The 27,905-nt window shown below is 66.5% G+C and overlaps 1 protein-coding gene across 1 annotated transcript; it reads left to right on the top strand.

The window, feature by feature from the left end:
* Positions 1-15,153: 15,153 nt before the first annotated feature.
* On the top strand, positions 15,154-16,792 carry Psapl1 (prosaposin like 1). The gene is given in 6 exon segments (XM_048364519.1): positions 15,154-15,208; positions 15,256-15,419; positions 15,421-15,561; positions 15,563-15,748; positions 15,751-16,020; positions 16,022-16,792. Coding segments are annotated over 6 exon segments (1,575 nt in total). The 3' UTR covers positions 16,781-16,792.
* The last annotated feature ends 11,113 nt before the right edge of the window (positions 16,793-27,905 follow it).

Below are 27,905 nucleotides of genomic sequence, written 5' to 3'. Positions count from 1 at the left end.
CTCTGCCTCTCCTGAGACCACGGCAGACATCACTAGTGGATGCCAGCGCTCTTCGCTGCTGAGACCACCCTCACCTCAGCCCCTCTCGGCACACGGCCAGGGCACAGAACACCTCAGATGGCAAAGCCCCCTGGCCGCCTCCGGGCTTGGCCACCGGAGGTGGGGACAATGAAGACAGACAGGGCCTGACTTGCTGGTGAGTGAGCAGCTCTGCCCGCATCTCCGTCGCCTTTGTCTCGGGGTAGAGCGGGGCTGTGTCCACAAAGGGAATTTTTAATACAATCATGGCAAGCCTAGGAAAGAACACAATTCACAGTGACCCCCTGGTTAAAGCGCACAGAGCACACAGCCGGAGGCCCTCGGCTCGTGGCAGCCGGGGCTTCATTGAGAGAAAGATGCAGGGATGTGGGCGGGCTGGCAGCGGGGGGCTGGGAGCAGGGGACCAGGCCTGGGGCCCCTGAGCTCCTGGGAACAGGCCGGGTCTGCCTCTGCGGGTGCCGGCCGGCCGTGGGCCTGCAGGCAGATGAAAGGCTGGGGCTGCACCGCCGCGTTACTTCCTCCCGCACCATTTGTACCGAAGCCACAGCAGGCTCCCCACGGATGCTCGGGGGCCAGGAGGGGTCTCACCGTCCCCCGTGATCTCAGACAAATCCCAGCCTGGCCCAGGCTCACTTCTTCCCCCGAACGGCGGAACCCACGGTGACCGCTGAGTCCCTGCTGACTGTGTGGCTGGGCGGCGCGGAGCCAGGTGTGCGGGAGAGAGAGTCGCTGTGTCCCCCGGCTGTGGCTCCACAGGGAAAGTGCGCTGGGCTCCTTGGCTGGGGGGGGGGGGTGGTAAGCACAGAGTCTCACAGCCACAGCTCTGGGGGGAGGGGGGAACAGATCCAGGAGCCCCGGGGCTGGCGGAACCATGACCGCGCCTCTTCTCCCCGGGACTTGGACAGTGCACCCCTGAAACCCGCCCACAGCCTGACTACAGAACTTCTGATGGGGCCTGAGCTGTCTGCAGACAAAGATCCAAGGACACCCAGGCCTGGCGGACCACGACGGCCCCAATCCAACATCCAGTAAGCTTATGCAGTGCGAAGAAGGGGGAGATGCCGGGAAGGCGGAGGCAGGCGGAGAGGGATGTGGCCACAAGCCAAGGGCACCCGGCACCACCAGGAGGCACAGGGCACGGCAAGAGCCCCCCGGGGCCTGGGCAGGCCTGACTGCAGCCGTGTGCCCTCTGGATTTATGAGAGAGCAGATCCCTGGGGCTTGACACCGACCCCCCCCCCAATTGGTGCTCCTTAACTGTGGCCACCCCAAGACGCTCGCGGACTGGAGGCTGTGCCCCCAGCCGGGGGTGAAGGCAGAGCACTTTGAGGGTGAGCTGAGAACCTGAGGGTTGTCTTCAAAGCATGTGGAAGGGCGGGTGGGGGGCCTGCTGCCATGCGTGGGTGGGGCTTCCGTGGAAAGGCACCGAGGTTCCTCCTGGGAGCCGGGGGACACGAGGGCAAGGCTCTTCTGGGGCGCCCACGGCCTCCCGGGGCCAGGGGCCGGCACAGGCTGTGGCGAGGCCAGGGTGGGAGGGGTAGTGGGGCAAGGGCGGGGCGCCCGCCTTCTGCCTGCGGTCGGGCCGGGTCTGCTTCTCCTTCCGGACGCCTCCCTCCCGCTTTCCCCTCCCCAGCGGCCCCCAGGCACGACGCCCTCGTGCGGAGCCAGACCTGTGCTCAGCCCACTTCGTGTCCGCCTGCGGCCCGCGACACCTCCCTCCACCCCCTCCACCCCCCTCCCTGCGTCTCCCCCATTATGAATAACGGTGGGAGAGGGCGCTGGAGCCACCTGGGGACCTGGCGAGGGTGGGCAGCGCTGGGGGCGTGGCTTCGCGGGGGCGTGGTTGCTGGAGGCGGGGCTGCGTGGGGTGGGTGGGGCGACCATGGCTTTGCCGGACACCAGGGCTGGGCAGCTCTGGGGGCGTGGCTTCGTGGGGGCGTGGTTGCTGGAGGCGGGGCTGCGTGGGGTGGGTGGGGCGACCATGGCTTTGCCGGGCACCAGGCCTTGGCTGGAGGAGGCCCGCAGAGCCAGTCAGCCAGGCGCAATGAGACAATGGGCGGGGGTGGGGGTGGGGAGGGCGGACTGGGAGGTGGAGGGGGGGGAGGGCAGGGTGTGTGTGGCCTGTGACTGCGGTGCTCTGTCTCCGGCCGTCGTACCCAGGGCTGCCGTCCCCTGTATAATACAGGGTCCACCTGATGACGGGACACTGCCGTCCACGGAGACGAAAGGACACGAGGGTCACATGACAGGGGGGCCCTGCCACAGTGAAAGGCAGAGATATCCCCTCGCGTGTAGGTCAGCCGTCTGTGGGCTCAAGGTCAAACAGCGCTTGCTCGCTCAGTCACTCAGCAAATGCCCCCCAGGGCAAGCAGGCCTTTCCTTCTGCAGACTCCAGCCCGACAGGGCCGCGCCCCTGGGGACGGAGGGCTGGGCCTCCACGGTCAGTGAATGAAAAGTGCAAAGGTCCACCCAGCTCCGCGCTCCCTAATTTGAAGACAGGATCCTTTTTCTTTTTTTTGGGGGGGGGGGTTCCTTTTAAATGGGGCCTGAGTGGCAGGTGCTAGGACAGGGAGGGGACTGGCAAATGCGGACCGGTGCCGAGGGTCCCCATCCTGCAGCACCCCGACACCTTCCACACAGAGCTCTCGTGGTCCTCCTGCGTCTCCCTCCCGTCCATCCACACAGCCTGCCCCCGTGGGCTGGTCCGCACCAGCCGGGCCTGGCTCCCCATCGCAGATCGGCGCGGCTCCGTGGGGCAGAGACTCTGCTCATGACGCAGGAGAGGGCTGGGCTTGCTCTCACACAGGTCTCCGGGGCTCAGGACGCCCTTCTCGGGGGAGACAGGCGGGATCCATCAGGCACCTTGGGAACACTCTGATCCCCCCGCCCCCCCCCCCCCCCCGTGAGGGGCGAGAAGCAGATGAGCTCGGCCCCTGGGATGAGCTGGCCCCTTGGAGGTTGGTTTTGGTTTCTAGGAACTCTCGGGAAAGCAACGAACGGTACAGAACCACGCGGAGGATCGGAGGGGATCATGGTGTCCCTGGACAGAGGAGCGCGGGCTTCTAAGAGCCGAGCTAACTCCCAGATCTGCTACTCGTGAGTGGATATGACCCCAATCCTTTTGACCTCTGCATCTCTGAAATCACTCGATTTCTGCACACTTCAAAGGTTGTGCTGAACCCCTGGAAATAACATCTGCGAGCCAGGTCTGTCATCCAGCTACTCAGGAGGCTACGACCTGAGGATTGCGGTTCAAAACCAGCCCAGGCAAGACAGACCGCGAAACTCCGATCTCCGATCAATCAGCACAAAGCCAGGCGCGGGGCTGCGGCCGGGGTAGCGGAGCTCCGCCCTCAGCTGGGCCTTGCTGGCGGTGCCCGGTGGGTGCCCAAGGCCTGGCGGTGGCCGGCAGACCACGACCCGCGCAGAGGGGGCTCGCGTGCTGTGAGCCCGAAAGCACGCGGCAGGCCCACGCGGGAGGCACGGAGGCCGCAGCGGGCGGCGGGGACGCGAGGGCCCGGCTGCTCTCAGAAGCGCCTCTGGGGAACGATGGGCGTCTACCCCAGGACGGGGGGGGCCCCCCCCTCCGCTGGCTTCCCAACGCCTCCCGGGCCGACGTGGCGTCCCCCGCTCAGGGACCCCAGGCCGGGGCTGCGGACGTCCACACGGCGGCGGGGCTCCAGGGCCCGCGCGGGACAGGCTGCGCACCCCTGTCCCCGCCTCATGGCGCCCCACGGGGGCCGGGCTGGGCGCTGGGGCCTCCCGGGGCCGCTGGGGCGCCAGGGCTCCGCCCACCACCGGCTCTTGTCCCAGGACTGGCCTCGGGCCCCTGCGGGGCGGTGGCACCTGCTGTTGACTCGACGGCCATTGCTCCCCCAAACCCCGCCGTGGGCCTGCCGGGGGCGACCCCACGCGCTGCCCCTGAGTAGGGGCCCTCCCTCCACCCGACGCTGCTCCCACGCGAGAGGTCAGGGCTGGGCTGCCGGGACCCCGGAGATCGGGCCTGCGCCTGAGGCTCAGCCCCCGCATCCCGCACGCCGGGGCCCCCGCCCACGGTGACGTCCCGCTCCCGCCCACGGTGACGTCCCGCACGCCGGAGCCGCCGCCCACGGTGACGTCCCGCACGCCGGAGCCCCCGTCCACGGTGACGTCCGCACGCCGGAGCCCCCGCCCACGGTGACGACCCGCACGCCGGAGCCCCCGCCCACGGTGACGTCCCGCACGCCGGAGCCCCCGCCCACGGTGACGTCCCGCACGTCCTGCACGCCGGAGCCGCCGCCCACGGTGACGTCCCGCACGCCGGAGCCCCCGCCCACGGTGACGTCCCGCACGTCCTGCACGCCGGAGCCCCCCCGCCCACGGTGAAGTCCCGCACGCCGGAGCCCCCGCCCACGGTGACGTCCCGCACGCCGGGGCCCCCCCCGCCCACGGTGACGTCCCGCACGCCGGGGCCCCCGCCCACGGTGACGTCCCGCACGCCGGGGCCCCCCCGCCCACGGTGACGTCCCGCACGCCGGGGCCCCCCGCCCACGGTGACGTCCCGCACGCCGGAGCCCCCGCCCACGGTGATGTCCCGCTCCCGCCCACGGTGACGTCCCGCACGCCGGAGCCCCCGCCCACGGTGAAGTCCCGCTCCCGCCCACGGTGACGTCCCGCACGCCGGGGCCCCCCCGCCCACGGTGACGTCCCGCACGCCGGAGCCCCCGCCCACGGTGACGTCCCGCACGCCGGGGCCCCCCGCCCACGGTGACGTCCCGCACGCCGGGGCCCCCCGCCCACGGTGACGTCCCGCACGCCCGGTGCACGGTCTGGGAAACGGCTTTCCTGCCCGGCGGGGGCCGCGGTCCGCAGCTGGGGCTGCAGCTCTGGAAGCTTCCCCGGGCCGTTTGCACGCGCCCGGCCGTGTGTGCTCCAGGGCTGCGCGCCCTGCACGCGTCCCCCGCACGAGCTCCAGATTCAGTCGCCACGAATCACCCGCGTCACCCCTCCCCCTCCTCCCACGGTTACGCGGCACCGCGCCCGGCCCCGCCCGCGGGGCGCTTTCCCAGGGACCGGGAACCGCACGCCGGGATGGAGGGCCGCGCCTGTGTGCGCCCCCCCGACCCCGACACGCTCGCCCAGCGCGGGGCGCGGGGCGCGGGCGCGGGGCGCTTTCCCCATCCCTCCTCGCAGCGTGGGCATCGCGCTCCCACGAAGCCAAGCGCCTGCCCGCCGCCCCACGTCCCACGGTCCCGAGGAGAAACTGAGGCTCCCGCTCACACCCCAGCCCCACGCACAGGAGGCAGCTGCACAGCACCAGCGCCCCCCCCGCCCCCCTGCCTTCCCATCCTCCACAGCCCCCCGGGGCGAGAGGGCCCCGCGCAGAGCCGCCCCCCACGCCGCCCCCCACCCCAACCCCCGCCCTAAGGTCGTGCCGGGCTCTTCTGGAAGGTTCAACTCCTCAGCACCATAGCAGACACAGGCAGGTCTAACACGGAACCTGTCAAGATTCCTACTCTTTCCAGCTGCCACAGGACAATGGGGAAACTGAGGCAGCAGGGCGGGGGACGGAGGACGGGCCGCTCCAGCTCCCACCCAGGGCCTCCCCCCACCGCGGACGGGGAAACAGAGGCAGCGATGGCGTTATTAAGGACTCCCTCCCCCCCCCCGCCCTCCCCTCGCTCCAATCCTCTTCGACATTTCTGGCAGGACATCGTGAAGAAGGTTCTGGAAGCCTTTAGCTGTGACCCCCTCCCCTGGCAGGAGACGGGGAGAAGGACGTGAGGAGGAGCACGGTGCCTCCCGTGGGCTCGCGGGCGTGGGAGGCTCGGGTCCAGAGCGCGGCGTGGGCTCCGGCCAGGCGGGAACTGCGGGTGTGCAGGTGCCGCGGGCGGGCCGGCCCTGCGCCCCCCCCCCCACTGGCCTGTGAGGTCCAGACCACCTCAGGATTCTGAGAATTGCTGGGGGCGGGGGTGGGGTGGGGGGAGAAGGAGGGGAGAGAGAGACAGGAAGCAGGGGGGAGACAGGGCGGATAGGAAGGAAGGGGGGACAAGATCGAGGGGTGGGGGAGAGGAAATAAGGAAAGAAGGGAGGGAGGGAGGGAGGGGGAGAGTAAAGGATGCAGCAAGGAATGATAGAGGGAGAGGAAATAACGAAAGGAAAGAGGGAAGGGAGAGGAAGGGAAGGGGAAAGACACCATGAGGAAAGGAAGGATGGGGGGAGGGAGGGAAGGAAGAAAAGCAAGGAGAGGAGGGAGGGAGGGAAGATAGAAAGGGAGAGGGGGAGAGAGGGAGGAGGGAGGAGGGAGGCAAGGCCAAGCCAGGCTTCTGCCAGTTTGCAGGAGGCCGCATCTGGCTAGCAGGCTGGCAGGCTGGGTTACATTGTTTCTTGTGGTTTGAATTGTTTCCTAATTGGGAATTTTCAAAGCTGGGCGCCATGGGGGGGGGGGAGCCCCGGCTGAGGGGGTGGGTGCAGCCCCAGCGCCAGGGCCTTGACTCCAGCTGGAACTTCCCTACACAGCACCGCAGCAGCCGCAAAGTGGGGGCAGCGGGCCTCCTCCGGGATGCTCCCCCTCCTTTGAGGCCCCGGGGTCTATCCAGGAAGGTCCGGGCCTCCGCCCCATCCACCCCAGGAACCCTGGGGTCTCCTTCCCCTTCCCAGGAGCAGTGAGAGGAAGAGGAGAGGCGCAGACGCCCTGTGCCCATGGCAAGGCAGGCGTCCTGGGGGGGAGGTGGCCTCGCGGCCCCCTCTTGCTCTGAGCGGAACGGGACGGTGGAGGGCTTTGCTGCACAGCAGGCGGCCGTGCCAGCTCCAAGTCAGGGAAACCATTGCCCTGGGGGTCGCCCACCACATCCAAGGTCGTGCCTCAGTTTCCCCAGAGGGAAAGGCTTCCAGCCCAGTACTTTGACAGCCACTGCCTGATGTCCGTCCCTCACCCACTCCAGTCCCGCGGGGCGCTGGGCCGGGCAGTGCCCCTGGGAACGCTTGTGTGCACTGTGGGGTGCGGGGGGGGGGGGCTGGGATCCACGCTCCCAGCAGGCCTCAAGGCCCGGCTCCCTCAGTGGGGAAGCGGGCAGCCCTGCTCCCGGCCCTGCAGGGGGGAGGAGGAGGGGGCGAGGGCCACGCAGCCCAGCCACAGCGGGGAGATGGGGCTGTCGCGTGCTCAAGGTCAAGGGCCCCCAGGGCGGGCGGCCCCCGAGCCGCTGGGCAGGGTCCCCGAGGGCCGTGTGCTTTGCCTTCTCTGCCTCCCTCCCTCTCCCTCCCCTCCCGCTGACTTCAAGGGAAGAGGGGAGGAAGGAAGGAGCAGCGGGGAGGGAAAGGGAAGACAGAAAGATGGGGTCCTGCCCCACCCCCCAGGGCCGCCGACACCAGCAGACAGGCCGGGTCAGCTCAAACCACAAGCAGCGGCGGCCATTTCTGGGCTCTCGGGGTCCTGTGCCCCCTCGGGGCCCAGGTAAAGCTGGGTCTTAGCGATTGCGATCCAAGGGTGAAAGGTCAGGGCAGGGTGGGGTGGAGGGTGGGGTGGGGAGAGCCACCCCAACCCAACCAAGAAAGTGGCTTAACACCTTCCTGCCGTCCTCCCGGGGTGGGGGGGCACCTCACCCTGCTCTGGGACTCGGTTCCCCCCAGACCCTTCTCCTAATGCCCCCGACCCCAGAATCCACACGCCGCCTGCAGCCTGGGCCCGCCCGCCGCGCCTGGGCCAGGCCTCCCCCTCCAGGCCTCCACGGGGCGGACCGGCCCTGCCGGGGACCCCCACCTCCGCCCCCAATCCCCACCCACAGCCGTGGCCCCATTCTCGGCGCCTACACGCCCTCCCCCCTCGCCTCACCCCACGTCGGGCACCTGCCTCTCCCCGGGTTGCACAACGGCAGCTGGACCGGCTGGTCTGTCCGCCCCATCCGTCCATCCTGCCCGCCTCCCCCGTAATGGGGTCCGCCGGGCTCCCACCCGCTCGCCCTCGGAAGCCATGGGGAAGCAGCAGCCCCGCCGCCCCGCCGGGCCCCTCGCCACGACCCCTCAGCGTCACCGAGCCTCCCTCTGCCCTGCCCCTCCCGCCCCACCTGCCACAAGACCTTTGCACGTGCCGGCCCCTGCTTGCAGCACGTGCGCACACGCGCGTGCACACACACGCACACGCACGCACGCCTGGCTTCTGCCATACCTTCTCTAAGCCCTCATAGCACTGAGTCACCCCGGCAGCCGCTGGCCACACAGGCTCCGCCCCTTCCAACCTACAGGATTCCGGGTCCCCCCACCCCCTTCCCTCCGTGTTCTCCTCTCCCGTGGCGCTTGGTCTCGGCCTCCTCCTCTGCAGTGCGAGTTTCTGTCTGCGTTGTCAACTCGAATGTCCCCAGCGCCTCCCACAGGCCTGGGCAGCGAGCTGAAGACCCGTAGAAGATACAGCAGTCAACCCGGCCCCCGCCATGGGCTCCACTCCGGCTTGCCCCGGGCCGCTGGCCCCCACTCCCCCCCACCCCACCCCCACTGGCTGCTTGCCCCCACCCACCGCGGGCTCCCAGGGAGGGCGGCCCAGGGACACCTGTGCAGATCTGAGACGCCCGGCTGCTAACAGGCCCGGAGGAGGCGTGGAGCGCCCGCCCCCCCACCCCGGCCCGGAGCCCCGAGCAGCTCTCAGATGCCCAGGGAGGTCTGGGACTCGGGGGTCAGGGGTGCAGAGGTGGGGGGGAAGACGTGGAAGGTGGGAGGTGTCCAGGCCAGTGTTGGGGTTCAGGATTTGTGTCTGCAATGCCCCCACATGGAAGGTATACGGTGTGGCGCAGAGTTCCCAAAGGCCAAGCCTCAGCCCCCAGGCCCCGCGGCCTCGGTGACCCCCTCCCCTCCCACACAGAGCTCTGCAGCAAGGGGGACACAGCCCCCAGAGCCTCGGTGACCCCCTCCCCTCCCCTCCCACACAGAGCTCTGCAGCAAGGGGGACACAGCCCCCAGACCCCAGAGCCTCGGTGACCCCCCTCCCCTCCCACGCCTCCGCAGCAAGGTGGGAAGGAGGAGAGATTGCTCAGAAGAAGCAAGCGCAGCCAATTGACACATGAGGAAACGCTCACCATCCCTGGCCATACAAGAAATGCAAATCCAAACAGCACTGAGATTCCACCTCACCCCTATTAGATTAGCCAACATCAAGAATTTGAACAGCAACAGATGCTGGCGGAGACGTGAGGAGAAAGGATCGTTGCTGGGAACTCGTACAGACACTCGGACAGCCTTCTGGAGATGCCTCAAAAAAGCAAACGCAGAACTTCCCCAGGACCCAGCCACCCCCCTCCCGGGCATCTACCCAGATCGTGACAAGTCAGGACGTGGTGTAGACATCTGCACATCCGTGTTCGCTGCCGCGCTGTTCACCGTAGCCAAGTCACGCAAACAGCCCCGCAGCCCTACGACAGATGAGGGGACTGAGTGGATCCATAACACGTGGCAGCTATACACAACGGGATTTTACTCATCCCTTAGAAAGAATGACTGTGTCATTTGCGGGGAAGTGGACGGATCTAGAACAAATCATGCTAAGTGAGGGAAGCCAAGCTCAGAGAGACAAGTGGCACATGCCACCCCCCCCATCCTGTGGAAGCTCAATTTAAAATAGACATGGACACGATTGGCGATACAGGACTCTAGGTATTCACATCCACACAGTCAGACTAAGGGGGAAGGCTTAGGGGAGGAGCCCAAAGGAGTAACAACTCCAAACACTTAAAATACTGTTTATCAAGGGGCGTGGTCTCCTTGATATATGACTGTTGGGGGGTGGGGGGCGGACAGTAGAGACCAGGTCTGGGAAACCAAAGACTTCTTGTCAAGGGCTGGGAATATGGCCTAGTGGTAAAGCGCTTGCCTTGTGTACACGAAGCCCTGGGTTCGATTCCTCAGCACCACATAGATAGAAAAAGCCAGAAGTGGCGCTGTGGCTCAAGTGCAGAGTGCTGGCCTTGAGCAAAAAAAGCCAGGGACAGTGCTCAGGCCCTGAGTCCAAGGCCCAGGACTGGCAACAACAACAACAACACAACAAAAAATACAAGCAAAAAAACTTCTTGTCAAATGGGATTTCACAGGTTTGGGTCAGTGACCTTACATTGTGTAACTAAAACCAACTACTCAACATAAAAATGTCTAGAATAGACCTCTCAGTGGATCACAATAGCTCAACAGCTGTGTATGTATGTTCATATAATACGAGGATAAGCAAACTCTATTGTTGACGTTACATTTAAAGTCCTAGGTGAATTTCCCTAGGCGTAGGCACGTGGCTACTGTAGATGATTTTGGTACACTGGGTGTTGTATATATATATATATATATATATATATATATATATATATATATGTCTACCTGATCTAGGGAAGGGAAAGAAAAACATGGTGTAAGATGTCACAAGAAATGTACACACTGCCCTACTATGTAACTGTACCCCTTTTGCACAACACCTTGTCAATAAAATTTAATTGATAAAATAAAATAAAATCCTGTTTATCAAAACAGATTCCAGGGAATGGAAGCACGGTGGTTGTTTTTTTTTCCCCCCGTTGGTGGAGGGGTTGGTTCCACACAAGGTTTCCCCGGCCCCTTTTCCTCTGCCCTCTGCCCCGGCCTGGGGCGCGGGGCAGGGGAAGCCAGGCTGCCAGGCCCCGAGGGGGACGTGACTGAGGTGACCGAGATAAGCGGCCAGCCCAGGGCAGTGCCAGGGCCCGGAGCGCGGTCCGGGCAGGGGTGAGGGCAGAGGGCTGTCCCGTGTCAACACTGCCGTTCCCGGGCCTGATACACACCGCGTGATTGCGGAGAGCGAATGAACGCCCTCGTGTCCACTGAAGACACGCTGCAGAAATGGGGCAAAGGGGCTGGCGGCCACGGCCGCGCCCATCACCCCAGATACTTGGGAGGCGGAGAGAGGGGTGGGGCGCGTGGGCGCAGGCTGATAATGAACTGGGCGTGGTGGTGGCCTCCCGCCCGCCCTCCCATCGCACGCGTGAGACCCTAACCACGCACGACACAGTGCTCCACCCGTGGCTCAAGTGCACGGGGGGGGGGGGGGCAAGCACGAGGTCGCGAGTTAAAACCAAGTCATTAGTGTCAGCTAAGTGAGCAAATAAGTAAATAAGGCAGAGGAAGGAAATGCCCTCACTAACACTTGTTAGGCTATGAAGGAATGCGTGTGTGTGCGTGTGTGTGTGTGTGTGTACAGACCTATGGACGATGAGTGGACGGATGGACATGGGTGGGCAACGGGACAGATGGTGGGGATGGGTGGACGGATGGGTGAACAGGGTAGATGACAAATGGATGGACAGACAGGTGACGGGTGGATGATGGGCGGATGGGTGGGTGTTGGGTGGATGAGAAGAAGGGAAGGGGTCGTGGGGAGAACAGTTAAGCAAACGGGAGGCATATTGGGGATACATGGGGTTCTTTGTGCTCTTACGACCGCCCCTTCTAACCCAGAAGTCATGTCAAGAAGCCCCCTCCGCCCCCGGGGCCCAGTCCGAATGGGTCTGATTCCATGTCCCGTTCCTGGCGCTGAGCTCCGCCAGCGCTGCCACTCCGTGAGTGGCACCCCAAGTCCCTCGGGTCACATAGGGGGGTCCCCGCTTGCCTCAGGCAGGGGCTGGCACCAGAACTTTCACTCCCCACCACGACCCCCAGGAACGGCCGGGGTGCAGGGGCATGAACGCTATAAAACTCTCAGACAAGGTTTGGAGATTTGGGGCTCCCCCGGGAGGCCCCGCGGGGTCCCCCTGCCCGGCGCCTTCCTCTGGGCGCTCCCCCCGCCCTGGGTCCTGTAGAAGGAGCTGTCGGGAGGTCTGCGAGCCATTCCAGCAAATGGCCAGGCCTGAAGAGGGGGCGCAGGGGCCCCATTTACAGCTGCCTGGTCAGCAGCGCAGGTGAAGACCTAGCTCGTGACTGTGAAAAGTGGGGGGTGGGCACCCCCTTCGGGCTGAGCCCACATCCACGTGAACGATGGGCGGTCCGCGAGCGTCGGGACTGAGCTAGACTGCGAGCCCAGGGACTCGACCATACCCAAAAGAAGCGGGGGTGGCACCCTCGGCCCCCCCAAGGTCGCCAAGGGGAGGCACACCCCACGTGGCACCGGCTTGGGGTCAACCCAGCCGAGAAAGGGGGACGCTGTACCCCAAGGTGCTTCGTCAGAACGCCACACCGGAAAGCACCCCCCCCCGCCCGCCATTAAGGGCATGGTGCCCTGTGATCGGCTGATTGAGGTGCCCTCATCCACCCCCACAGCCGCAGGTGGAGCTCGAGTGTCGTGCCAAAGACGCACTTAATAAGTGGCCATTGTGCTAGACCCGGGGGTGGGAAGGAGAGAACATTCCAAAATCTGTGGGATGACCTGGGGATGAAGGGATCAGGGACAAAACTGGAGGGACAAGTTGGGGCTGCCAGCCATAGCAGGCTTCTTCCCCTCCCCCCACCCTCCCCGCCCCCAGGGCAGGGCTTCTTGTAAGCCCCAGCCTGGCCCTGGTCCTCGCGGGACACTGTGGATCCCCGGCCTGGCCCTGGTCCTTGCGGGACACTGTGGATCCCCCGGCCTGGCCCTGGTCCTCGCGGGACACTGTGGGCCCCCTGGCCTGGCCCTGGTCCTCGCGGGACACTGTGGATCCCCGGCCTGGCCCTGGTCCTCGCGGGACACTGTGGCCCCCGGCCTGGCCCTGGTCCTCACGGGACACTGTGGACCCCCTGGCCTGGCCCTGGTCCTCGCGGGACACTGTGGTCCCCTGGCTCGGGCCCTGGTCCTCACAGGACACTGTGGCCCCCGGCTTGGGCCCTGGTCCTCGGGGGACACTGTGGCCCCCGGCCTGGCCCTGGTCCTCACGGGACACTGTGGGTCCCCGGCCTGGCCCTGGTCCTCGCGGGACACCGTGGCCCCCGGCCTGGCCCTGGTCCTCACGGGACACCGTGGGCCCCCGGCCTGGCCCTGGTCCTCGCGGGACACCGTGGGCCCCCGGCCTGGCCCTGGTCCTCGCGGGACACCGTGGGTCCCCGGCCTGGCCCTGGTCCTCACGGGACACTGTGGCCCCCGGCCTGGCCCTGGTCCTCTGGGGGACACTGTGGGTCCCCGGCCTGGCCCTGGTCCTCGCGGGACACTGTGGGCCCCCGGCCTGGCCCTGGTCCTCGCGGGACACCGTGGGTCCCCGGCCTGGCCCTGGTCCTCGTGGACGCCGTGGGCCCCCGGCCTGGCCCTGGTCCTCGCGGGACACCGTGGGCCCCCGGCCTGCCCTGGTCCTCGCGGGACGCCGTGGGCCCCCGTGGGAGTGTGCCGGCGGGCCCGCCCAGGCCACATCTAGATAAGGAACCAGCTCACCTGCCGATCCTCTGCAGGAACCCGCAGAGCCGGCTGCCTCTTCCCCACAGCTGAGCGTGGACTCGGTCTCCTCCCTGGCCCCCGGGAGCCCGAGGGCATGACGTCATGTAAAGGGTTCGGTGAACCCCACTCCACATTCCCTCTGCCATCGGCCGCCCGGGCCACACAGCCGGGAGAGGCTCCTCTGCCCCCAGAGCCGAGGACCTGGGCCAGGACGCCACGGGTGGGGCTGACGCCCCAAGGCAGGTGGGGGCCCCCCGAGCCCCCCTCCAGGGCCCCTGGCCCGTCCCCTCCCCGGGAGTCCAGCGGAGGTGGGCAGCCCCGCCGCCAGCAGGCCAAGGGCGAGGCGGGCTCCGGAATTCTCTGCGGGCACCTTGCGTCGGTTTCCCCGGTGCCTACGCGCTTGCCTAACAGCGATTTCAAAAACTACGGGATGAAAAATAAAGATAACATATGACCTAAGAATAAAACAAACCCCTTTTGTGCGTCTAGACTGTCCACAAATGTTCAACACATGTCTTCCGGGGGCCGGCCCACACTCTGCCTTTGATAGAAGCTTCTGGAAACTGACCGGATCTGGAAATGGCCGCCTTCTCACACACATAGCCTGTTTCTCTCACAGGCACAGATGAGGTTACGCAGACTGACCCCCTAAACAATGGCACCCACGAGTCCCTTGGCTTGGGCAGCGCCCACCGCCGGCGCAGGACTGGGGGAAATCGGCCACTTTGAGCAGGGGGGCTGTGTCTCGTGCCTGGAAACTCCATTTCTGGGGAGTCAGAAATCAGGAGGACCGAGGTGCAAGCCTGCGCTGGGAGGGAAAAGACGAGAACAAGCAAGACCCTACCTGAAAAATGACTAAAACCAGAGGGGCTACGTGTGGCTCCAGTGGTAGAGTGCTTGCCTGGTGAGTGGAAGGCACGAGTTCAAAGCCCAGTACCACAGGGAGGGAGAAAGAGAGGAAGGGGGGGGAGGAGGAGGGAGGGAGGGAGGGAGGGAGGCAGAGGGAAAGAGAGAGGGAGGGGGAAAGAGGGAGGGAAGGAGGGAGGAAGGGAGGGGAGGGAGGGAGGGAGGGAAAGAGAGAGAGAGGGAGGGAGAGAGGGAGGGAAGGAGGGAGGGGAGGGAGGGAGGGAGGGAAAGAGAGAGAGAGGGAGGGAAGGAGGGAGGAAGAGAGGGAGGGAGGGAAGGGAAGGAGGGAAGGAAGGGGGAAGGGAGGGAAGAAAAGTGAAGTCCAGTCACTTTGGGAGTTTTCCCCATCTCCAGCAAATGGGATGGACGCCTTTCTGCCCCTCCTGGAGCAAGAGCAGGACAAAGGGACTCCCCCCCCTCCCAGAGCTGCACCCCCTGGGGAGCAGACAGCAGTGCCTGCTGGGAACGGGCCTCCTGGTTCCTGCCCAGGCCTGCTGAAGATGGGGGAGGTGGGGGAGAAGGGCGACCGGGGCAGCCCCCCACCTCCAGCGGAGAGGGCCTCAGATGGGCGTGGCCACACCCACCGGGAGCCCGGAGGCCGGGAGGCGGGGCGGGGCGCGGGGGCGGGGCGGGGCGCGGGGGCGGGGCGGGGCCGAGAGTCAGGCGGGGCGGGGCCGGGAGTCAGGAGGGGCGGGGCGCGGGCGCGGGGGCGGGGCCGGGAGCCGGGCGGGGCGGGGCCGGGAGCCGGGCGGGGCGGGGCCGGGAGCCGGGCGGGGCGGGGCCGGGAGCCGGGCGGGGCGGGGCGCGGGGGCGGCGCCCGGCCTCTTCTACCCAGCCAGGTGGAAAGCTGGGATTAAACACCAGCCGGCCGGGCGCCCGGGAGCCACCGGCAGCATGCTGCGCGCCCTGCTTCTCCTGCCCGGCCTGCTGGGGGCCGCGGCCGGCCCCCTCCCCGGCCCCCCCTCCCCGGCCCCCTCCCCGGCCCCCTCCCCGGCGCCCTCCCCGGCCCCCCGGACTGCGCCCGGGGCGCCCAGGTGTGGTGCCGGGACCTGCAGGCGGCGGCCGCGTGCGGCGCGGTGGAGCACTGCCGGAGGGCCGTCTGGAGCCAGCCCGCCGCCCGGTCCCTGCCCTGCACCGTGTGCCAGGACGTGGCGGCGGCCCGCGGGCGACGGGCTGAACCCCGACGCCACCGAGTCCGACGTGCTGGCGTCCGTGAGGAGGACCTGCGCCTGGCTGCCGGACCCCGCGCCCGCCGCCCGCTGCCGGGCGCTGGTGGACGCCCACGGGCCGGCCGTGCTGGCCCCTGCTGGCGGGGAGCCGGGACGGGGCCCCCGCGGAGGTCTGCGCGTCCCTCGCGCTGTGCGAGCCCCTGCAGCGGACGCTGGCCGCCCCGGGGGCCCCGCTGACCCCCGAGGCCGCCTCCCAGGCGGTGGCCCCCTTCCTGGCCAAAGGCGCCCTGAGCTTCCGCCCGCCGCCCCCCGCCGGGGGGCCGCCGTGTGCGCCGACTGCCTGCGGCTCGTCTCCCGGCTGCAGGCCGCGCTGGAAGCCAACCGGAGCCTGGCGGAGCTGAGCGCCCAGGGCCAGTGCGACGCGCTGGGGCCGGGCCTGAGGGCCGTGTGCCAGCGCTACCTGGGCCGGCTCCTCCTCCCCGAGGAGCGGCGGCTGCGGCTCCTGCCCCCGCGGGCCGTCTGCGGGGCGGGGGGCTTCTGCGAGGCGCGGCCCGGCCCCGCGCGCTGGCCGGTGCACATGGCCGCCGCGGACGGGGGTGCCCTCGCTGGAGCCGGCGCCGCCCGCCCGGAACGGGCTGCAGATGGAGTCGGGCCTGACGTGCGAGGTGTGCCTGGACGTGATGCAGCAGGTGGACCGCTGGCTGGAGAGGAACAGCACGGAGGCCCTCATCAGCCACGCCCTGGAGCGCGTGTGCGCCATGCTGCCCGCCTCCGTGCTGCGGCAGTGCGTCGCCCTGGTGGACCAGTACAGCCCCTCCCTGGTGGAGCTCCTCGCCCGGGTCACCCCCGAGAAGGTGTGCGACACCCTCCGCCTGTGCCGCGGCGGGAGGCGGGCCCGCTCCCTGCCCCGGGCCCCCGAGACGGCGCCCTCCCCCCCGCCGCCGCCGGACGGGGAGGACGAGGGCAGCTTCTGCTCCACCTGCAAGAACCTGCTGGGCGTCTCCACGCGCAACCTGGACAGGAGGGCCACCAAGCGGGACATCCTGAACGCCTTCAAGGGCGGCTGCAGCATCCTGCCGGTGCCCTACCTCGTCCAGTGCAACCACTTCGTCGTCCAGTACCAGCCGGTGGTCATCGAGAGCCTCAAGTTCCTCATGGACCCCACCGTGGTGTGCAGGAAGATCGGGGCCTGCCACGGCTCGCGGGCCCCGCTGCTGGGCTCCGACCAGTGCGTGCTGGGCCCCAGCTTCTGGTGCAAGAGCGAGGAGGCGGCCGAGCTGTGCGACGCCCTGCAGCACTGCCGGCGCTTCGTGTGGAAGGTGGCGCCCTCCCCCGCCGGCGAGCAGCCCTGACCCCGCGCCGCCGCAGCCCCCCCCGGGGGAGGGGCTCCCGCGTTCCCCCGGGGACTGTCCCCATCCCTGTGTCCCAGATGGGAGAAAGTGGCTCGGGGGGGGGGGGGCACGGCTCCTGCTCCCCAGGGGCTCTGTCTCCCCGTCTGTCCCGTGGCCCTGCCCTGACGGAGGCCCCTAAAGGGCGAGAAGTGGCTGAGGCGCACCCCCCCCCCCCGCCCGCCCCACCCCAGCCAGGGCTGCGGGCAAGGGGAGGGGAGAGCCAGGGCTCCCTCGCGCCACAACCCAGCCTGGGGGCTTCTGGGGGTGGCTGGGGAAAGTCTGGGCTTTGGCCACCATGTCAGAGGGGTGCTTAGACTTTAGACCCAGCAGCCTCCCTCTGCAGGGGGGGGGCCCTGTCTTCTTACGCTCTCAGCTGCCCCAGTGCTGAGCCAACATCTTGGGGTGTGCCCCAAATCAGGAGAGTGAAGTGTGTCGCGTGGAGCCCGGGGCAGCCGGGCGGGGGCATGGCCTCTCCCCTCCCATCCGAGGCCTCCCGCTGATCCGCAGGATGGGGTGCTCAGTGTCCTCCCCTCCCCCTCCTCCAGACTAGCACCCACGCATCCGCGGGGACCCCAGCAACCCAGCGAGGATGTAGCGCACAGGGCCGTGCAATCGCTGTATAAACCACGAACGTTCTCCCGGCGGTGCTGGCTGTGTTTGTTCCCACACAGGGCCGCGGCTCCAAGGGGCACCCCCACACGCCTCTGGTTGGGGTTCTCATGCCCCTACCCACCAAGGGAAGCCTCCCCTGGGCGAGGAGCCTGTGTCCCTCACGGTGTGGACTCCCGGCGCACCTCAAGGCCTCCGGGGCGGCCCCTGTCAGGCACCGGCCTCTGCCCCAGGCTGGCCACACGGCCACGTACCGCGCCCCCCCACCCAGAGGGGCCCCCAGATGCCTCTTCTGTGTCCATAGGAAAACAGGAGGCAGAAGACCATCCGAAAGGCCAGGAAGGGGGTGGGGCGCGTGGGGAGGGGTGGGGACCAGAGAGAGACGGGGAGGACAGAAGAGAAGCCGGAAGAAGGGAGGGGAGCACTAAAAGGTGCTCCCCCATCTCCCCTTCTGACGGCGGCGTCTGCGCCCTGGGAGCCCCGCAAGCCGCCCTGGGGAAAGCCGTGGGCTCTGGGCAGGGCCCTTCCGGAGCCGGGCGTGGTCTCCCTGGGCTCTGGCGGCCCGCCAGCCCCAGGATCTCACAGCTGACCCTGCGTGTGGCACGGGAGCGGACGCCCCCTCCCGGGAGCTCCCCTCTCACTCCCGGAGCTCCCCCCCCCTCCCGGGAGCTCTCCCCCCCCGGAGCTCCCCCTCCTCCCGGGAGTTCCCCCCCAACGCCCCCCCCCCCGTCCCGGGCGGCTCCAGCTGGAGCGGGGGGAGGGGGGTCACACTTAAGGTTGTTTCTGGGGGAAGTACGCTGATCCACAACAAGCCCCGGACCCCGGGAGCCTGGGCAGGGACACGCTCTGTCCTCCCCAGTCCTTCCCTCTTGCTGGTCACCCAGGCTCTGGGCCCTACTCCTCAGGCCTAGATCACAGCCCCCGCCCCCCCGGGGCCTCCGTTTCCCTTCTGTAATCAGAAAAGGTTGGGTCAGGTGGGGACATCGGCCCTAACACCCCCAGGACCTGCAGTGTGAACCACAGCACAGTGTAGGGGCCCCCTTGCACGGGGGCCCAGCCCGGGGCGGGCGGTCCTGCAGGACCCCAGCCGACCAGCCGAGCCCTCGTCCATAGCGCCAGCCAGGTCGGGACCCCGGGCCGCGCCAGGCCTCCAGCTGAGGCTCCGTGGAGGCATTTTAAAGTCCCGAGGACGGGCCGCGCCCCTTCCCTCCCCCCCCTCCCGCCGCCCTCCCCTTCTCCCAACGCCTCCACCGTGCCAGGGAGGGACTGGCAGCCCGGGAGGCGGCTCCAGCCGTTTCTTCAGGGCCGTGGGCGCAGTTGCGAAATGCAGAGGAAAGTGTCGCCACTCCCAAGCCAGTCTTTCGGGTCCCGGCCCAGCCCGCGGGGGGAGAGAGAGGCCCAGAGAGGCCGAGGGGAGCGGCCCCCGCGCCGGGCCGGACCCTGGGGAGACGCTCGGGCCTCGGTGGGACCTTCCCGACCCCATCGAGGGGTCCTGTGCTGGGGGAGCAGCCCCAGGGGCGGGAGCAGTCCCCGAGGAGGTGGCCAAGGGCCCCGGACAGCCCTGCAGGGCTCCGGGGCTATCAAGGCTCCGGAGCGGGGCAGGGCCTCTGCGGGGCGCAGGGCCGGGGTCCCCGCTGGGGCTTTCCTGCTGGTTCCAACGCGTGGCGGAGAGTGATGGAAGGACTGGGATGGCAGCACGAGAGTGGGGGGGTGTACTGGGTCCTCCCATGCAGAGCACCTAGCACGGGTGTGTGTACTGAGTCCTCACATGCAGAGCACCTAGCACGGGTGTGTGTACTGAGTCCTCACCTGCAGAGCACCTAGCACGGGTGTGTGTACTGGGTCCTCACCTGCAGAGCACCGAGCACGGTGTGTGTACTGGGTCCTCCCATGCAGAGCACCTAGCACGGGTGTGTGTACTGAGTCCTCCCATGCAGAGCACCTAGCACGGGTGTGTGTACTGGGTCCTCCCCTGCAGAGCACCGGGCACGGGTGTGTGTACTGGGTCCTCCCATACAGAGCACCTAGCACGGGTGTGTGTACTGAGTCCTCACATGCAGAGCACCGGGCACGGGTGTGTGTACTGAGTCCTCCCATGCAGAGCACCTAGCACGGGTGTGTGTACTGAGTCCTCCCATGCAGAGCACCTAGCACGGGTGTGTGTACTGGGTCTTCACATGCAGAGCACCGGGCACGGGTGTGTGTACTGAGTCCTCACATGCAGAGCACCTAGCACGGATGTGTGTACTGAGTCCTCACATGCAGAGCACCTGGCACGGGTGTGTGTACTGGGTCCTCACATGCAGAGCACCTGGCACGGGTGTGTGTACTGGGTCCTCAGATGCAGAGCACCGGGCACGGGGTGTGTGTACTGAGTCCTCCCATGCAGAGCACCTAGCACGGGTGTGTGTACTGGGTCTTCACATGCAGAGCACCGGGCACGGGTGTGTGTACTGGGTCTTCACATGCAGAGCACCTGGCACGGGTGTGTGTACTGAGTCCTCACATGCAGAGCACCGGGCACGGGTGTGTGTACTGAGTCCTCACATGCAGAGCACCTGGCACGGGTGTGTGTACTGAGTCCTCCCATGCAGAGCACCTAGCACGGGTGTGTGTACTGGGTCCTCAGATGCAGAGCACCTAGCACGGGTGTGTGTACTGGGTCCTCAGATGCAGAGCACCTAGCACGGGTGTGTGTACTGGGTCCTCAGATGCAGAGCACCTAGCACGGGTGTGTGTACTGGGTCCTCACCTGCAGAGCACCTAGCACGGGTGTGTGTACTGGGTCCTCACCTGCAGAGCACCTAGCACGGGTGTGTGTACTGGGTCCTCACCTGCAGAGCACCTAGCACGGGTGTGTGTACTGGGTCCTCACCTGCAGAGCACTAGGCACAGGTGTGTGTACTGAGTCCTCCCATGCAGAGCACCTAGCACGGGTGTGTGTACTGGGTCCTCAGATGCAGAGCACCTAGCACGGGTGTGTGTACTGGGTCCTCAGATGCAGAGCACCGGGCACGGGTGTGTGTACTGAGTCCTCCCATGCAGAGCACCTAGCACGGGTGTGTGTACTGGGTCCTCCCATGCAGAGCACCGGGCACGGGTGTGTGTACTGGGTCCTCCCATGCAGAGCACCGGGCACGGTGCCGGGCACCCCGAGACCCTTGTGCGCAGAGCTGCGGCCAGGGCGGGAGCTCCGGGCTGTGGCGCCGCGCGGCTGCCCCCCCCCCATCCCCACCCTGTGACCACGGGCTCGCAGAGGGCATCGCTCCTGCTACCGAGAGGTGCGGGTTAGAGACGGGAGGGGCTGTGGCCCAGAGGCTGAGCGGGTGGTGCCCGGGCCCTGCGGCTAGGGCTTCCTGAGCCCCCCCCTCCCGCCCCGCCCCCGGGTCCGTGACGGCTCACACCCCGCATCCCAGGCGGTGGGAACGTCTTGCACCGTGGAAGCTGGGCCGGCGTGACCATCGGGGGCCGCACCTCTGCCCCCGGAGCGCCGGCCGCCAAGTCACGGGGCTCCGCCCTCGACGGTCCCACGTAAGTGAACCAAGCCCCGCAGGGACCCTCGCTGGGCACCGAGCGCGGTGGGAGGGGGCTGGGCGCCCCCCACCGGACCCCCGCCGGAACCCCCACCGGCCAGCGTCTCCCTGCCATCCCCCCCCCCCGGGGGAGCCAGGCCCTGTGACCCCACCCATGAGGGCGTCCCTGCTGACCGACACCCCTGAGACAGTAAAACCCAGAATAACGTTCTCTCAAACCTGAGGCCCGCCTCACCACCCCCGCCCGTGTCACGGGGACGTTCGTCACATGATAAAAAACGACCGCCTGCCTCGGCTGCTGAGCCGCGCAAACTCGCCCAGGGTGGGGGGGGGCAGCGCCACGACCCCGGCAGCTCACCTACGCGGGCGGGGGCGCGCAGGGGCGGTGCCCAGCCCTGCCGACGGGGGAGGGGGGTGCCCAGCCCCGGAGAGCCCTGCCGACAGGGTCCTGAAGTGCCAGACTTTGAAGTCAGGCCCCACCTTACCACGTGAACCCCACTTTACCACGCAAACCTGAGATAAGCAGGCCCTGTGGGCAGACCCAGGACAAGCCCATTAGGGCCCAGTCGGTCTGGAACTCTAACCGCTGGGAATGCTTAACTCTGACCACCCCCAGAATGCCTCGAGCCCTGAGCCAGTCAGATTTGTACCCGTGTCCTAATCTTGCTCGCTTGAACACCTGATTCTTGTAACCTTGTTCTTTGCCTTTATAAGCCCTGTGCAATCGCAGCTCGGGGCTCCCTCCTAACCTCCGCCGTGTCGGTGGGTAGGACGAGGCCCGAGTTGCAGCTCGCCTGAATAAAGCCTTGCCTTGCTTTTGCATTTCGGAACGTCTCAGTCTCGGTGGCCTTCTTGGTGGTCGTTCGCGACTTGGCACAACAGTCCCAGCCCCGGACAGCCCTGCCAACAGGGGGCCCAGCCCCGGAGAGCCCCGGACAGCCCAGCCAACAGGGGGCCCAGCCCCGGAGAGCCCCGGAGAGCCCCGCCAACAGGGGGCCCAGCCCCGGAGAGCCCCGCCAACAGGGGGCCCAGCCCCGGAGAGCCCCGCCAACAGGGGGCCCAGCCCCGGAGAGCCCCGCCAACAGGGGGCCCAGCCCCGGAGAGCCCGGGCCGCCACGCCCTGAAGGCAGCCGGCAGGCCCCTCGCGCCGTTCTTCCAAGCTTGTCCAGGCGAGCGTCACGGCGCGATAGGAGCCGCAGACGGGGCCTCCCACTGCGCCCCTCCCCCGTGGCGAGTTTCTATGAAAACGCGACACAGCTGCAGGGCAGACGGTGACTCCAATGCAAGAGGAGCGTGGATCCAGGCCTGTTCACAGACCACAGGCCAAGTGCATCGTGTGTGCGTGCGCGCGCGTGTGCGTGTGCGCGTGTGTGCGCGCGTGCGCACGTGTGTGCGTGAGTGTACGTGCGCGCACACACAGGGTACGAGGAGCGGAATGTAAAGCGCAGGTCCCGGCTCACCCCACCCCTTCCCGGGAGCACAGGCGCCAGGACCTTGCACTGGTGTGGGCTGCGGGAGGAGAGGGGATGTGGGCGGGGCCTAGGGCCTGCGAGCCCTCCCCCTCCCCCCACTTCCCAGAGGCCCCTCACCCCGCGGCGTGGCCGGCGTCCGCCTCACAGGCCCGCGGCTCCCCCCCCCTCCCCCCCCACCGACGAAGGTAAGTGCCGCGGCCGGGGCCGGCTCCCCCACCAGCCGCGCCGCCCACCCCGGGGCAGGCGTCCATCCACGCGGGGGACTCCGGGCGAGGACTTGCAGAGGCGTATCCCCCCAAACACAGCTCGAGGTGGGCGCTGGTGGCCCTCGCCGGTCATCGGAGCTACATGGGAGGCTGGGATCTAAGGAGCGGGGGTTCGAAGCCAGCCTGGGCAGAAACGTCCGTGAGACTGAAAAGCTGGACGAGGAGCTGCGGCTCAAGCGGTAGAGCGCCAGCCTCGAGCACCGAAGACAGGCGGGAGTGGACGCGGGGTCCCCAGCACCCCAACAGCAGCAGCAACCACAAAGATCAACGCTTACAATGAGAAATTAGAAAACATCGAAGCTGGGTCCCAATGTGGCGGCGCTCCCCCCCCCCCCCCCCCGTCTGGCCTGCATTCCGATGGGAGCGGGGGCCCCGGGTCATGACGGGGGCAGCGAGCTGCTTGAAGCCCTGGGTTTCCGGGTGACTTGCCACAGAGCCCGTAACGCAGCCCGGGCCAGCCCTCCCGGCTGGGCAGCTCGGCCTACCGCCTGCTCTACCCCATCCCCGCTGCCCCGCCTAGCCCCGCCTGCCCGCCCGCCTGCCGGACCCCATCCGCCCCTCACAAACACCCCCAAGCCTGGCCGAGGAGCTTTGCCTCGCCGTCTCAGACCGCAAGCACAGAGGGAGGAGGCTTTGCGTTCACCTTCATGCCGGGACGTGGCGGGGGCGCCCACCCAGCCCGCCACGCCGAGCTGGGAGGAGCACACACAAGGACATTTGCCTTGGGCTGACTTTATGTTTCCCTGCATCTTCGCATTAGTAAAAAGTAAAAAATGACTCAGACGTCTAAAACTGACGATTCGGTTAAATAAATAAAACAAACTGCAAATGAGAGTATATTATACAGCCATTAAAAATAGCAGATGTAAAAATAAGTCAAAGCCTAAGAAAATGTTTAATACATCATTCCATTGGGATTTAGGGTTTATAAAACATGTATATATTTGCATCTTAAAAAGACTGGTGAGAAGATTCATCTCAGATATTAATAGTTCTTAGCTATGTAAAGATAATAAGAAGAAAAAATGGTTTTAATCTCTTGGGGTAGGGCTAACACGGGGATTATTTTTGTTCCTCTTCTACTTTATAGTTTCCAAGATTCCTGTGACGATCGAGAGCTGGATCGATAACTTTTAAAAGTAAGGGGACTTGGAGTCAGAGGAGAATTTTCTTTGTTTTATTTTTCTTTCTTTCTTTCTTTATTTTTGCCAGTGCTGGGGCTTGGACTCAGGGCCTGAGCACTGTCCCTGGCTTCTTTTTGCTCAAGGCTAGCACTCTGCCACTTGAGCCACAGCGCCATTTCAGGCTTTTCCTATATACATGGTGCTGAGAAATCGAACCCAGGGCTTCATGTATGCGAGGCAAGCACTCTACCACTAGGCCCTATCCCCAGCCCTGTTTGTTCTAATGATTTTTAAACAACAGAGTCTTGCTGTTTGCTTAGCCTGGCCCAGAACATGATCCTCCTGTTTGCGTTTGCCCATGTAGCTGGGATGACAGGCCTGCCACCGTGCCAGCCTCTTAGAGGTTGAAATGTGGTCTCGTGGCGCTTTTAGGCTGGTCTTCAACCACAATCTTCCCGATCTCAGACCCCTGAGGAGCTGGGATGCAGGGGCAAAAACACTGCACCTGGCTCAAGAACTTCTAGACAGTGTCCTGTCTTGAGCAGCAGCAAAACATGGCCGCTGAAATTCATCCCTCTGTCCATCCACCCACCTACCCAGCCTTCTGTACATGTATTTATCCATCCATCCATTTATTTATCTAACCACACATCCTCCATTCATCCATGTAGTCATTCATCCATCGATGGTCCACCCAACCATCCATCCATCCATCCATTCCATTCATCATCCATCCATCCATCCACCCAACCATCCATTTATTCATCTATCCATACACCATCCATTCATCCATGTATTCATTCAACCATCTACTCATCCATCCATCCATTCCATTCATCTCCACAACCATGCATCAATCCATCTATCCATTTATTTAGCCAGCCAGCCATCCCATTCACCTACCTAACCATCCATCATCCACACACGCACCTGTCCATTTGCTTACTCATCTGTCTATCTGTCCATCCGCCCATCCATCCATCCATTGATCCATCATCTGTCCGTTCAATGCTCCGTGCTGGGTTCTAGGCATCCTATGACTTGACAGTTTACATCCCCAGCTGCGTCATGTTTTAGCAGTGCTAGGCAAAGGTGGGGGACAGTCCATACACAACAACACCCACATTTCAGTGGGTGATATGACAAAAGCTGCCGGGGCTCCTCGGCACCTGCGTAAACAGAGGGGCTGCCTTGGGGAAAGAGCTGTATCTGAGGTTGAATCTGGGCTGAGGGCCAGGACCTGCCAACGTGTACGCACCAGGCAGGCAGCTACCACGGGCTCAGGCCTCACCTGGACATGGCCCAGCCTGGCCCAGCTTCTGCTAACTGGCCACTTGGCATTGCTAAGACTCCCAGGTGGCCCAGAGCTGCCGTCGGTGTTGCCTTGGAGTCTCCTGGAACTCTTTAAAAATGTATTCTCAGATCCCTCCACACTTCAGTGAGACCTGGGAGCCCTGTGCTGTGGTAGAGGGCAGCTGGCCAGGCCAGGCCTTCTCACCGGGAGCAACAGTGCCCCCCCGGCGTCCAGCCCCGGTCCCCGACAGGTGAGGGGTGTCTCCACTTCCGTGTACACGACATGGACGTGCCCACGGCACTCCCACGGAAAGGCAGATGGTGGGAGCAGATGGGGGGAATCGGTGTCTGAAAACATGGAGGAGGAAGGGACCGCATGAAAACAAGGTGGAGAAGTTAGATCTTGGCGATGCCTGAGGGGGCTGGTCATCTGCTACGTTGTGGGGACCAGTTCCTCTCTAGGGAGAGTCCCAGTTTCAAAACCGAGACCCCAGAATTCCAGGACCCCCGGTCACTGGGAGAGACGCCGCCCTCGCCACGCTCCTTCAGGGAGGCCGTGGGTGACACTGGTGGAGCATTTGCTCCGTCGTTGCCGTGTTCCAAACACGGTTTCTCCTTAGCGCACGGTAACTGCGGCTCTATTTTGGAGAAGACGCAAATGCCACGAGAACTCTCCAGCCTCTGCCTGGCCTGGACAGCCGAGGGGGCTCAGACGGGAGGGCGGGGGAGGGGAGGGGAGGGGGCGGGGGGGGGGTGGTGCGAGCCACCGAGGGGAGTAAACAGGAGGAGACGGGTGTGCCTCTCAAGACCCTGGGCCGTGCGGGGAGAGGGATGCGACAGGAGGGCGGGGGGGCCGGGGAGGGGAGCCGGGGGGGGGCCGGGGAGGGGGGCCGGGGAGGGGAGCCGGGGGGGCCGGGGAGGGGAGCCGGGGGGGCCGGGGAGGGCAGCCGGGGGGGCCGGGGAGGGCAGCCGGGGGGGGCCGGGGAGGGGAGCCGGGGGGCCGGGGAGGGGAGCCGGGGGGGCCGGGGAGGGGGAGAGGCTAGGCTGGAGCTCTAGGTGCAGAGATGAGAAGAGAGGGGGCGAGGGGCACAGGGCAGGGCGCCGAGGCGCATTCAGCAGCGTGAGTTCGGGCGGCGCCTCCAGAGTTAGTGAGAGGCTCTGAGCGCGCAGGGCGCCCGGGGGAGGGACGGCCACACCCCGAGCCCCAGCACCTGGGACGGGGCCCTCATTTGGAAAGGGCTGTCCGTGGGGGCCACTGAGAACCAGTGTGGATCTGGGGGGGGGGGAGGCGCTGTGGGAGATGGGGGGAGGAAAGCGCTGGAGGAGAAGGGTGGGAGGAGGAGGGCCGTCGGAGCAGGCAGCGGGGGGGGGGTGGGGGGGGGGTGGGAACGCGTCCTACGACACCAGGCTTGCGTCTCTGTTACAGCAGCCACAGGATTGGTCAGTCCTACCGACAACCGAGGGGACAGATGGGGTGCACTCAAGGGCACTCTGGGTCAGTAGGGAGGCGCGCTGCCGGACGGGGGCAGGACGAGGGACCCCCCAAACCAGAGGCGTTCCAGGCGAGGGCCTCCTGCCCTTCCTTCCCACCCTCTCCCCCAGGCTCCAAGAGGCCTACAAGAGGGGACCCCCCCCCCCGTGCAGAAAGGGCTGAGGACGGGGGTGGGGAAGCCAGCGGGAGATGCGGCGAACACCAAGGCCCGCACGCAGGTCGACCGACAATGCTCCCAGCTTCGCTCGGCAGGAGACGTTTCCAGAACGCGACTCCCCGGAGCCGTCATCGGAGCGCGGGGACCGTGAACAGGCGGGAGAGCTCCCGAGAGGCCGGATCACCCCACTGGGCACCCCCGACGCGGGCACCGGCCCTTCCCCCCATCCCGGGAGCCAGGCGGAGAACACGCGGAACCCAAAGCCGGGGGCAGTGGTGAAGCGGGGGGCCCTGCTCTTCCCTAGCGGGCACGGCGGGGAGGCAAACGAGAACGACCCGCCGCGCGGCCCCCCCCCCACCGTGTCCCCCGGGGCACCCGGCCTGCGCCAGCCCCGGCCACGGCGAAGCGGGACACGGAATCCACCGCCACGGCGCCGGAAAGGAAGAAGCCACGCGGGCCCGGTGGCCGAGTGGGGACAGGGACACAGACCCGGACGCCAGCACTCGGCGTCGGAGAGAGCTCGTCTGTGCCGGGGGGGGGGGGGGGGGGGGGCGTGGGGAGAACGTTCCAGAGATGCCTGGAGTTCCTGCGTGTTAACAAAGACCAGGATGCGACCGCGCACGGAGGCGGCAATGAGAAAGGAGCACGGGAAATGAAAACCCGCCGCTCCGCTCCCGGGAGACGCCGAGTAGCGATGTAGCGTCCGTTCCTCCCGTCGGCACCCACCGCCCCCCCCCGGGGCCGCTGCACCCCCGCCGCACAGACCAGGACGCCAAGGCCCTCTCGCCTGCCCCCTGTGGAGCAACTCTGAGGGGGGGACGGGTGGCTTGGCCTGTGGGCTTCTCCAGATGTTTCCAGAAAGGTCTACTGGGATCCTGTCCATCAGGAATCCTGGCCCCAGGCACAGGGCTGTCCCTGCCAGGGCCCCCCACACCCCATGAGGACCCAAGAGGGAACCAAGCCCACAGCAACTCCGCCCGCAGAGGGGGGCTGCGGGGGGGGGGGCTTCAGGGGGAGGGCCGCGGGGGGGGAGGGCCGCTCCTCGCTCAGACCATGCTCTCCCTGCTCCTGGATCCCCAGCCGCCGTCTCCGGCTGCACCGAGGTGGAGGACCAAGAATCTGGAAAGTTCTGGGGACAAA

The sequence above is a fragment of the Perognathus longimembris genome, chromosome 16, assembly GCF_023159225.1.
Source record: "Perognathus longimembris pacificus isolate PPM17 chromosome 16, ASM2315922v1, whole genome shotgun sequence".
Taxonomy (NCBI): domain Eukaryota; kingdom Metazoa; phylum Chordata; class Mammalia; order Rodentia; family Heteromyidae; genus Perognathus; species Perognathus longimembris.
This window is presented reverse-complemented; position numbering and strand designations above follow the sequence as displayed.